Source organism: Populus nigra, chromosome 9 (genome assembly GCF_951802175.1).
Source record: "Populus nigra chromosome 9, ddPopNigr1.1, whole genome shotgun sequence".
Taxonomy (NCBI): domain Eukaryota; kingdom Viridiplantae; phylum Streptophyta; class Magnoliopsida; order Malpighiales; family Salicaceae; genus Populus; species Populus nigra.
Genome location: NC_084860.1, coordinates 16796517 through 16809417, shown reverse-complemented (window position 1 = coordinate 16809417; position 12901 = coordinate 16796517). Strand labels below are relative to the sequence as shown.

The 12901-nt window shown below is 29.2% G+C and overlaps 1 protein-coding gene across 1 annotated transcript; it reads right to left on the bottom strand.

Annotated features, from left to right (window-relative positions):
• Positions 1-3881: 3881 nt before the first annotated feature.
• On the bottom strand, positions 3882-5096 carry LOC133702914 (uncharacterized). Its single transcript, XM_062127246.1, has 2 exons — positions 4825-5096; positions 3882-4568 (listed from the first exon to the last, which is right to left on the bottom strand). Exons 1-2 carry the CDS (start codon positions 4978-4980, stop codon positions 4092-4094), a joined length of 633 nt encoding a protein of 210 aa, XP_061983230.1. The 5' UTR covers positions 4981-5096; the 3' UTR covers positions 3882-4091.
• Positions 5097-12901: the final 7805 nt, after the last annotated feature.

The following is a 12901-nucleotide window of genomic DNA, read 5'->3' as shown; positions in this document are numbered from 1 at the left end:
GTAGAAGTCACAGTTCCTGCAAAACAGTCTTTTTTTTTAAGGGTTTAGGGACCTTATAGCTTTAAACTCGAAGAACAAGACATTTGCTCCAAGATTTTGTGTAATAAACGCTTTTAGAATGTATGATAAAAGAATAAAGATCATAAATCCCTTTACTTGGACGGTTTGACGAGTATTTATAGCCTTTATACTTTGAGACTTGTTGTCCTGAAAGTATTTTTCTCTTTAATATTTGAGTAAAGAAAAAGTCATCTACGTCAACATTAATACTTAATGAAAATGTCTTCTTGCTTAATATTAATATCGATGGGAATTACCCTTACACATTATTAGTGTCGATGAACAAACAATTGAGCTATAAAAGACTTTTATATCTTATTATGTACTCAACATTTAATGTTAATTGAAACAACTCTATCATAGTATTAATGTCGATTGAAATATTGTCGGTTTTTAAAAGATTTTTATACACCTAGGGGTATAGAGGAATGATTATCCTAAGATTTAGTATTTTGTTAAACTCATATGCACTAGGGCCTTATGTGAACCTAGGGGATTTGGGTATAGCGTTTTGTTGGACTTATTTGCATTTGGGCTTAATATGCTGCTAAGCCTGAGAATTTTAGATTTGATAATTTACTAGACCCATAGGTACTCGAGATCAGTGTGTAGTGTAAATAGGGGTGAGGCTGACAACTTGTTAAACTTACAGGTACCTGAGCTCAGCGTGAAGCTGGGTCCAACAACTTGCTAGAATCATAGGTGCTTGCACTAAGTGAGGGGCCGAGCTTAAAGGGGTTGAGTGTGATATCTTGCCAGACATATAAGTGCTTTTGGCTCATCGTGGAGCCCAGCCTAATAAGGGTTGAGTATGGCTTCTTACTAGACCCATACATGTTTGAGCTCAGCGAGTAGCCAGGCTCAAAGGGAGTAGGGTTTATCATTTTACCAGGTCCAATAGTGTTCGATCTTATGACATAGATGAGCTCAAGGGTGTTGGATTTGAAAATAGAGCTAGACTGATATCATGCAAGTTTGTTATTCTGTTAAACTTATACATGTTAAGTCATCACCCTACCTTTGACCCTTCTATTTATAGGCCTATGTAAACTAATAAATTATATATAAAATTTGTCAATACATTAACTATTAATAAACTAGCGATAAGATGCTGCTAAATGCTTGAATTTTTCATCATTAAATTATTGAATCTGGATAAAGAATTACAGAGAATAATGTATAAATCACAGTTTTTCATGAATTCGCTCGAGATTACAATGAAGGAAAAAAAAAAAAAACTCTATCTGGGCTGTGCTATAAGCCGAATCAAATGTATTGAAGCCCGCGTTTACAGTCGTTAGCACACTGCGACAGGGAGTCCAATAAATCTGGACCAATTGCTGTAAGAACATGCTCATGTCCAGCAGTATTAGCTAAGCCTGCATTGGAACCCAAAACTGGAACCCAGATCAAGAACTCACGGTAGAACTCATTGGAAATACAAAAATAATTATTATATTAAAAAACAACTACACATTTATATTTATAAAATACCGTTTTAATTTACGTAATTTAATTTCATGCAAATCAATGAACAATGCATAGATAGCAAACTAGATTGTATGCCCGTGATATGATGACGTGGGTACCAAAAAAATCTTACATGTAAAAACAAAATATTTGTCCTCGAAGGATTATTATTATTAAATATAAAAATATAATTGTTTTGAATTTTTTTTCATCATGATAATTTTTCTATACATATTTCTTATCTATCTTAGTAAACATAATATTTTTTTTACCTAGAATCGTTATTTATCTTAATACCCCGATAGAGAAAATCAAAGGTAGCTTTTAGGGATTTATCCTCTAAACAAGATAAATTATTAAATTAGCTAGATTCATCTCAAATCTATTCATATAAATCATGTAAAAAGATATTATAAAATAATTGTAAAACATATCATTTTACGAGTGTCAATGAGTGCAGATTAATGATGAACAATCTCTAATCGTTCTAAAAAAAATAAATTAAACAAAATAAAAAAAACTACAATTCTTGATTTATTTGAAAGTATGGTTATAATTGTTTTTCAAAATGTTTTTTACTTAAAAATATATCAAAATAATATATTTTTTATTTTTAAAAAATTATTTTTGACATCAGCGCATCAAAATAATATAAAAACATTAAAAAAATATTAGTTTAAAGTAATAAAAATAAATTTTTTTTAATTTTTTTTAAATATTTTTAAAACACAAAAATAAACTAGTCCAAAAAATATCATTATGGATTTTATTGTTTTCAAATATGGCCCACCAAAATCTCCAGTGTTTGATTTTTCTTTTTCAATAATTTTTTTTTATCCTCCAAATAATCATGAAAAATTAAAATTTCAGAACCCAACATAAAAAATAAAAACCAGAGGACCTAATTATATAAAAAACAAAAAACTGAAAGGACTGTCAAGTCAAGTAGTGACCCATGCAAGATTTATTTTCTTTTTCTTTCATTTGTCTAATTAATTGATTTAATTGCACTCTCCAATCCCAATTTCATTTTTTTTTGACGTGGCACTGCACAAAAAACAGCCAGCCCTGTCAAGTTACAACTTACAAAACGACGTGCAGCTCAATTAATGCATTGCCTTGATTGTCTACGCCTTCTCTCACTTCAAAAAAATCAACTCATTAATTAGTTTCGTCCTTGACTCGCTTAAAACGACAGCCTCATTAATGGCAGCCACCGAAACATTTGACGTGTGGCGCATGAGTGGAAGAACCATTAAATGCCGGATCAATTATACAGAGACACGTGCCATGAAGAGACGCTGGCATAGTTATCGTCCAAGGTTGAGTTGAGATTTTCTCCCTTTAATTGCTTGATCTTGACGTGGCTCATTAAATGATGCACTGACGTCAGCGTCGGACCATCTCTATTATACGAGTGGACATCCGCGAGAGGTGCATTGTTTTTTATGCTTTTGCTTGGTAGGTGATTTTCCCTGGCTTAATTAGAAGTAACTGACCTTCAACCTAATGAGGTTAGCTTGACAATTAACGAGGATAATCAAGTATCCTTCTCTTTAAATTCCAAGTCATTTGAAAAATAAAATCTTAAACAAAATTAATTAAATTCAACTCAAGCCTCAAATCACAAGTTAAATAGGTTAATTTAAATAAATAAAAATAATTTTTATATGATCATAATGCAAAATAAATCATTGTCCTTCACCTCCAATTATTATTATTATTATTTTTTGCAGTGTGAATTTTTTGTCAGATTACTCCGATAAAATAGATTTTACTGCAAACCGTACCAAAAACAAAAAAAAAAAAACAAAAAAAAACCCAGGGCTCTATTTCTCGAGTACATTAGACAAATGTCATTGAGTGAAACACGCAATTGATCATATAGCTAATCCAAGATGAATATATAAAAGGCCGTAGCTGGGGAGACAACTTGGCTTACACGAATAAATAAACGTGCCCTGCGTTTAGTTGCCACAGAGCCTCAGGAACTGGGAGAACCATCCAAAATGGATTTATTAATTGTGCCGTTGAAAATGGAAAAAAATGAAATAATTTATTGATGGTATCATTGAACATGGCAGGAGGAAATTAATGGCTACTCGGGACGGTGAGGTCCTTCGTTTTTTCCCGGCTTAGCTCGCGAATCCCATGCAAAAGAAGCGTGGAACTCACATGAAGCTCTGTGATAATTTCTTTTAAAGCATTATGAAGGCCATTCAATGAATGATTTTCTTTTTCATAGCCTCGAAACCTTTCCGAAAGAAAAATCACATATTCTCAAGGCCAAGAGCTAGTGGTAGATGGCTCATCACATTAATTATATTGGTTGATCCACAAGGCATAGGATATGGCTTTAAATCTATTTAACTTCTTGTAAGAATTTCAACACCAAGACAATTATCGGTGGTTAATTTCACCTAATCCTAGGTTGGCCTACAACATATAAACAGAATAACCTACTATTTTTTTCATCCACAAATAATAATTTGGAAGTATTTAGCACCTAGCACTAGACTAGTTCTCCTCTTCTGGGAATCTTGATCCCCATGGTTACAAGATCAAAGTGAAGCATTGAGGTCAATTCTGGGCTTCTTTGTAGCCGATGGAGATGGGACGATAGAGTTGCAACTAGGGCACTTGGGATTTGTTTTCAAAGTAATCACATAGAGCAAGCAACCAGGACAAGCAGCAGCGAACACTCCTGTTGAAGAGGATGCAGTGCCATTTCTGTCTTCTTTGATGTCACTGGTTTGTGGGTATGGTGGTGGAGGAGATCTCTTCTTAGTCATGGTCTCTTTCTCTGCTCTTTGCAAAGCAGATTTTACCTTGTCAAGCGTGCACACACTTTGACAGTGACTCGACGGTACAAGTTTCAATTCCAGGCAACTTTCTTCCAAGAACTTTAATGGTGGAAACTTAGAATCTTGAACCTCTGATTCTTGGGCTGTTCTCTGTTTGTGGTTCTTCATGCTGTTAGGGGATGGTAATGGTGAGCTTACAGAATTACATCTCTGTGAGTATACCTTCCCTGAAGACTGCATGAAAACACCAACTCATCAACAATTTGTTTTTACTTCAACAAAAATAGCTTATTGATTTCTCAAAAAAAAATAAAAAAAAATCTGACCACTGACAAAACAAGAATATTCAGTTCTTCTACACTGTTTTTTTTTTTAAAAAAAAATATTATCAACAGCCTAAATTCTGTGCAAAAACTGGTCATCAATACCAAAGAAACAAACAAGACATCTGAATTTCTTGGATATAAAAAGAAAGGAAATAAAAACATACCTTGAAATCATGAGGCGCGTCCCAAGTTTTTGTGACTTGTAAGTCCAGATCCAAATCTTTGTTAGCAACCTTTGAAAACCCTCCAAGCAAGTCTTTTGTGATCAAAATCTCTGAATTTCTAGTACTGTTCACGATTGAGCTGACATCTGCTGCCATGTCTAACCTTTTTCTCTAGCCCTTTCGTCGAGAGGGGAGAGAGAATAAAATTTATAAGGAGCAAATTCAGCGAGGGAAAAGATAAGAGATACATGGAGTAACGATGCAAGATGGAAGTAATAAATAGTGAGAAGCTGACATCAATGAAGCCCATTAAAAATTGGTAATTAGTGCTATATGTGCATTTAATTTGAAATTTCCTATAAATCACTCCTTTTATGACCAAATTACAATACTACCACGCAAATGGATTACTAATTACTATAATATCTAATTTCTCATGGAAAAAAAATACATTACTATATGTTTTATGATAAGAAATATTTTACATTTATTTATCTATCAATCAAAATTAACTAGATATTTAAATATACATAAAGTTATGCTCGCAATCAAGAATATTAAATATAAGACATGAGTTTTAAATAACAAATTTATCTATAATTATATCGAAGTGAATTGTGGCGTGTTATATATAATTATGGGTAAAACTTCAATATCAAGAAGTTAATCATGTATAAATTATATATTATAATTAATTTATTAACATTCATATTTACATCAATTAATGATAAGAAAATTCACAAAAATCTAAAAATTATATATATAAAAAATGATTGTGGTCACTTGTATTGTATTCATACCATATTAGTTTATCATCGTTATATAATCTCTATTTTAATCATAATATCTGCAAAATGTTCTATTAAATTATATAACAAATTAATACATGATAGCATACTAAAATCCCATTTTATAATAATCATAAATTAATATATGATTCGGGCTAGCTTAGGTTAGGTTTTAAATCATATCGGGTGAGAATTAGTTTAGTTAAATCTAATGTGCTCGAAAGATAACCTATTATTTTTTTAAACTATTTTATTTTTATTTAAAATAATATTTTTTTTATTGATCCACCAAACCTAAGAGTAATATCTCAAGTCAGCTGGTGTTTTTCATTATGTTTTTTTTTATTGTTATTTTTTTCAAAGGCCATGATTTTAAAGCTGTTTGAGAGTGTGGTTTAATTGTATTTTTAAAATTTTTGATTTTTTAAAAAAACTTTAAATTAATATATTTTTAATATTGATTGATAATTTTAATATATTAATATTAAAAATATAAAAATATTATTTTAATATATTTTCCATAAAAAAAACAATTTTAAATTAACTTCTACGGCAATTTGAAATATCCACTCCATCGTTAATATCAAATGAGGCTCGCCTAATAAACTTGGACTAAACCTTGCTAGTTAATAATGTTAAATAAACGAGGATAGAATGGGCTTTTCCTTACTACCAGTTGGTGGTAGTAGTTAAGGAGGTCGAGAGAGAGAGTGAAGAAAAAGCAGAGGCCTCATTTAATGCATTTTGTTCTCTTTAGTTAAAAACCTGCCTTTATCATTGGGAACCATGAGGGACATAAAATTGTACTCTCGATATAGGCGCGTGTTTGGAACGTGAAGTTCGCTTAGTCTTGTTTTCGAAAATCTAAACGCGTAAAACACACACGAGCGGTAATGTATGGTTGACGTTATTGCTACGTAATTGGACATCTCAATCTATTCATTCAATAAAGATACTTAGTCAAGTCCAAATTTATTCATTGAACTTCACATGGAGTCAGGAATTTCATTATGCCATCATTAATTATCATTTAATTAGACAAACTTGCATGATGACAGCATGTTTTCAAAGTATTTTTTAATACATTTTTAGTTAGATTTTGTATATTATATCCATAGTCATTAAATCCTATAAATTTAGAATACTATGTAATTTTAAAATAATATCATTTTAATTTTTTTAAATACAGACCATAGTTATTGACTGCTATATATCAAAATAATCAAGCTTGATTATATCAATTCACACATGTTTCCATATAAAACATTGCTATATTAAGTTTATTAAATTTCAAATCAACTAATTATCTAACTTTATTGGGTTTCAAATTGACGATATAACATTGATTAAAATTAAATTTATTGATTTTCAAGTAATTATAGGTGTTTTTAAAAAAAGTTTTGAATTTTTTTAATTGAGACTAAAAATTATAATATAGAAAATAAACTAATTTATTATTTAACTCAAACTTAAATAGATGGTATAGAAAATATAGATTTGAATTTTAGGAAAAGGAAGGAATGTAAGAAAGTTATCTCTTAGTCTTCGTGTAATAAAATTATGGCCAAGATATTCTCAATGCTTGAGAGAAAGATAAAAAGAAACTAGCTAGTAACTTGCTCGTAAATGGAATTTTTAATACTAATTTAAGATTAAATTTAATATTAATATACTAAATTGTCGATATTCACACCAGAATATTCAGCAGCGAACGTGGGCCCTGTTTACCACTGATAGTAAAAAGACCTTAGATTTCTTCAGGAGAAGGGCGGCCTCCCAAACTATTAGTACGTTCGGAACGCGGTGTCTATGTATTTTAAAAATTAAATTTGTTTTTGTTAAATTTAATATATTTTAAATCATTTTAATGAGTTAATATTAAAAATAATTTTTAAAAAATAAAAAAATCATTAACATGTATTTTAGCACAAAAAATTATTTGAAAAGCAACCGTAACCACACTGTCATATACTCTTATACCTAATATTATTTTTGTTTTTTTTAAGAAATTATGGTTATTAAAGCAAGTATTTTTAAAAAATTAATAAAACAGCTTGTTTATGTTTAGTACCATTGAAAGTTTTAAAAATATAAATGTAATAAAAATCATGCTCTAAATGTATCTAAACATTTTAATTATAAATAATTGATTTCAATCCAAACTGCTTAAACGATTTATTATTAATATTATTATTTTTAGATCAAATATATAATAATTAAAAATATTAAAATTCAAATAGTTTTTTTTAATAATAATACTTAAGAAACATGTCAAAAATAAAAAAACAAGTGAATCAATAAATTGTTTTTAGAGTGTAAAAAATAAATTAAAGAAAAAAAAGATAAAAAAAAAAGATTTGGCGTGTTTATGAATATAGTTGCAGTTATTTTATAAAATGTTTTTTATTTAGAAAAATATCAAAATAATATTTTTTTATTATTTTTTAAAAATTATTTTTGACATCAGCATATTACAATATCTGAAAATATTAAAAAAATATTAATTTAAAATAAAAAAATAAAAAAATTTAATTTGTTTTATAATATTTTTAAAGTGCAAAAATCAATTTGCCACCAGATCTGAAAGGTCCGGGTTCTTTCAGCCGTGCGAAGAGCTAAGCAAGCCGAAAGGAGGACCGAGATAAGAGCAATTGGAGAACAGGAACAAGCATGCCTGCCATTCCAGCTCATGATAACTGCCGTCTCTAGTCACTTTCAATGCCCTTTCGTCTTTTGTACTCTGGTATAGGATACGTGCCTCCTTTTTAGTGTTTTTTTAACTGTGTTCACATGTTTTTTAAAAATATATTTATCTTAAAAAATATTTTACTGTTTTTTATTGATTTAATATTAAAAATAATTTTTTTTAATTTTTTAATATAATTTTTAATAAAAAATAATTTTTAAATATTTATTACCATAATATCAAACAATAATAATGTCATGTCAATCATCTAGGTGATGGTCCAGTGGTAAAAGTTTGAGACCAAGAGGTTTACTCTCTCTGTGATCTCAGGTTCGAACCCTGTAGTTCTTCACATGATAACCACTAGAGGCTTACAAGGTCATTAAGTTCATGGCCTATAGGATTAGTCAAGATAGCATGAAAGTTAACCCGGACACCCACATTAAACTTTTAAAAAATAAAATAATGTCATGTCTTGCTAATGTAGTAATGTGCTAAGAATTGACACCATCATGCAAGTCTTACCTTAGGAAATAGGCCCATTTCTGTGAGAGGAATAGAAATTAGATAGAAAATAAAGGCCGAAGTGAAGAGCTGAGCCTAAATGTTTAAGTCCCTTGGGCTACTAGAAGTAACCTAGTCGGTTTTTTATTCCATAAAAACCTATATGATTTAGATGTCACAAAATTAATTCTCCAATTAAAACTTCCTTCTTTCTTTTTTGTTTTTGTATGGAAACGTAAATCTATATTTCATCTTTAAAATTCTGTATTTTAATTTTAAAAAATTATATATGTCGAATGCTTGATAATGAGATGATACTCTTTTTTTCAACAATAAAGTATTTTAGTAGTAAAAAAATATCTATGTTTAATTTAAAATAAATAAGATTATTTACTTATTTAAACACACTAATGAAATTTTTATTGTTATTAATGATGAATTTTTTATCTTTAAAATTTTATTGATAATCACTTGAGAAACTAGAATGTTTGCAATATACATTTCAAGATTCGAACAACATCAATTTGGTTTAGATGCACTTCTAAACAAAGTGTTTGAATCAAAATAAAAGAATTTAGATACCTCTCAACAAAGTATAAACCTAAGCTAGCTTAGTCAACCCGAGCTTGACTCGGTCAAAACCCGACCCTCAAATCGTTAGATTTTTCTTTAATACATGCATAACTTCTAGCTTTAAAGTCCAAATTAGAAAATTGCATCTCCTTAATTTTCTTCACCAAGAGAAGGTCGGCAGCCCTTGGATTTTGTGTTGTTGAAATGTCACCATCTATAATTTCATCTTAAGAATCCATGCATCTCATAATTGTAATTTTCTATGAGCAACTACTTGAGACATGACTTCGAAAAGGCACATTGACTCTTTTTTTGGCAATTGAAAATAAAAATAAAAATTAAGATGGATGGTGGTGGGTGAATTCCAATAACCAACAAATATGTATGTACAAAATACAACGACATGCATTAAAAATAAAAATAAAAATAAAAAAACCTCAGTTGAAGTTTACCACACAAAAAAACAAATGGGAATTTTGAAGAGATACAAAGGCAGGCCATATCGATCTATTGGCAAAGAGCCACAATCAACAACGAGGTGAAATGTCTATCAATCTAGTCATCATGCATTCATAACTACGTACCAATATAGAGGTAGACAACTAGATTTATCTATCTATAACTATATATGTATAAAATCCCAAACCCACCAACATTTTTTTGAAACGCAAACTTACCCATATAGTTGTTCGACTTGGTATATATAACCCTAGTTATAGACATTTCCTTTCAATGCACAGGCCGAGCCACCCAACATTTTTATATATAACCCTAGTTTTAGGTAGGCGGAAGCTAGTTCAATTTCAGGAAACTGTATATGATTGAATTCTTTTTCTCACGAGGGAGCTCTTTTTCGAGGAGGCTAGCCGAGATCTCATTGTATGGTTACGTTATTCTCCATTTTTATTTATTTTTAGTTTCGATAGAAAATTTCAAAGTATCACTTTGAAATTCAGAGAGTTTGGTAGTGCGAAGACAAAGTTGTATCTTTTGTTTGTCGTCGTTGATGTTTTATGGTTTCTTGGACTTGTTGGCCTTCTAATTTTAATTATAAATCTGCTAAACTTGAGTTTATGCATATTTGTATTTTGTCTTTTTAGCTAAATTTTAGTAAAATAGCACCATTAAGAAGATGACAACCGAGGAAAATTAATTTAGAATAAAAAAAGAAAAGAAAAAAAAAAGAAAAGCTAAACAACATGCATTAACTTGCTTCTTGAATAAGAGTTTATTTCAAGCTATTTAAATATTTTAAAAAATTTCAACACACAGCATAAAAATAGTACTCTGATCTAAAAAACTTCCCACTCACTTACTGATCAAATTTTGAAATTAGTTGCAGTTGAAATTTTGAGTAACGTCCTCGATGTTACTGAAATATATTTTAATAATTGAAGAGGTTGCTTAGAACAACATGCATTAACTCAATAACATAATGGTTTTAAAAGATATATATAAAAAAATCTGGATGGAATCTCCTCCAATCTGTATATACATGACAATGAAAGAACATGAGTTGGCAAGATCAGTTTTTTAAACGAGTATTTTCTCTTATCATTTATCTTCATAGATACTATGATTTTTTTAAAAAAAATTAACATGGATATCCAGATTAATTTACATGTATTTCAACTAATTTCACAAGTTTTGAAGTTAACGACCATATAAATTTTTAATAGCTCTAAAGTTTATAAAACTTAAATTGATAATCTTTAAAAACAAACTTAAAGTTATAACAGTTAATCCATATCTCTTGAGATATTATTATTATTATTATTATTATTATTATTTATTTGAGTCCATGAAATTTTCTTTATCCATGTGTTCTAAAATCGCGACATTTGCACTGCAACAAAGGAGTCCTATGAAGGCAGCTATGTCGAGGCAATTTTAAAAAGTGCTGCTAGATAATTAAATTTTATTAATTTGTAGAGGCCATTGGTAATACCGCCCATATTTAGAGGCAATTAATCAAGCGAATCTTAACGGCATAATTTAATTTACAAATCTTAACGTTTTTCATTTTTTTAAGGGGAAACAAATTAGATTTTGGGAGGGTAAATTTTAGGTTCTCGGAGCCCAAATTTCTCGTTGAATCAAATTAAAGTAGTATGAAAGAAAAAAAAAAAAAAAAAAAAAGAGAGGGAGAGAAAAGATTGGCAGGGTTCCCTATGTCTTTCTTGAATCTCTATCTACATGGCCTCCCCCAGGATCACTTCAAGGTTATCTTCCTCACCCCTTTGATCAAGACCAGAGGTACTAACATTCATTTGCCTTCTTGTTCTCTCATTCTATTGTTAATAACATATGTATGTTAAAAAAAAACTATCTCAATTCTAAATATATTAATTTAATTAAGTATAATTATATATAATATAAATGGTCTTAATTATTAAACTTTAATACTATATTGAAAAACTATTTCAAAATCAAAACTTAAAATATTAAATGAGATCTAAAATATAGTTTCAAGTTACTTTTTAACAATAAATATATTTATATTACTTGTGTTTTTTTGGCATGTGATTTCGATGAATTACAAAGAAAGAGTTATTTTTTAAAAATATACATTGATTTCTTTTAATTATTTATCATGTTTTGATTTATAATGTGTTTTCTCTTATAAAGGTCACTCAATCACTTGCTAAACTCAATTTAAAATGTTTTTCACACTTTATTTGCTGATGGAGGCATTGTGTCATTTTTGCGTGTTACATTGTAAGTCTTTCGATGGTCTAAATTTTCGTTATAGATTACGTGCAATGAATCTTCGAATGTTCTTAATTTTGGTTATAGATTGGGCTATACTCTTATGATGATTGAATGGTTAAATCATGTTCATGACTCTATACTTGCTCAATCATGTTAGATCTATATATCTGAATTCAATAACCATGCCAGACTCAAATATAATTATCAAATCCAAGACATTTGGAGCTTGAAATGGTTGTCAAATCCAAAACGCTTATGGGTCCGATATTCTTCCCAGAACCAAGTATGTTGAGTTTGGCATAGTTGTGACAACCAAGCCACACCCAAAACGCTAAAAAGATAGAGAAGAAGCAATGAATAAGAAGAAAAAAAAGCCAAAGAAATGTCTCGTGAAAATATGAGAAATTAAAAGTGAAACCATTATTATAATACACTATAAAAGGTCTTTTAATTTATAATGATTTTCTCATATCATTTAGCTTTTGTTATAATTTGTGTTGGGTTTTTTTTTAATTATACATAACTTAGTATACGTTTGGTAATTCAGTAAATAATACTTTTTAAAAGTATTTTTTATTTGAAAACATATTATTTTTTTATTTTATTTTTTATGTTAGTATATTAAAATCATAAATTATTTTTTAAAAAAATCAATTTAATACCGTTAAAAACAATTTAAAAAATATGTTGTATCATGAAAAAACAACAACCCCTTAATTGCTTGGATTGTAATACACAAATATATATATATTGGGAATCCGGCAGAACAGGGAAACATTTGCAAGTTTGGTGTCATGCCTTCCCGTGAACCCTT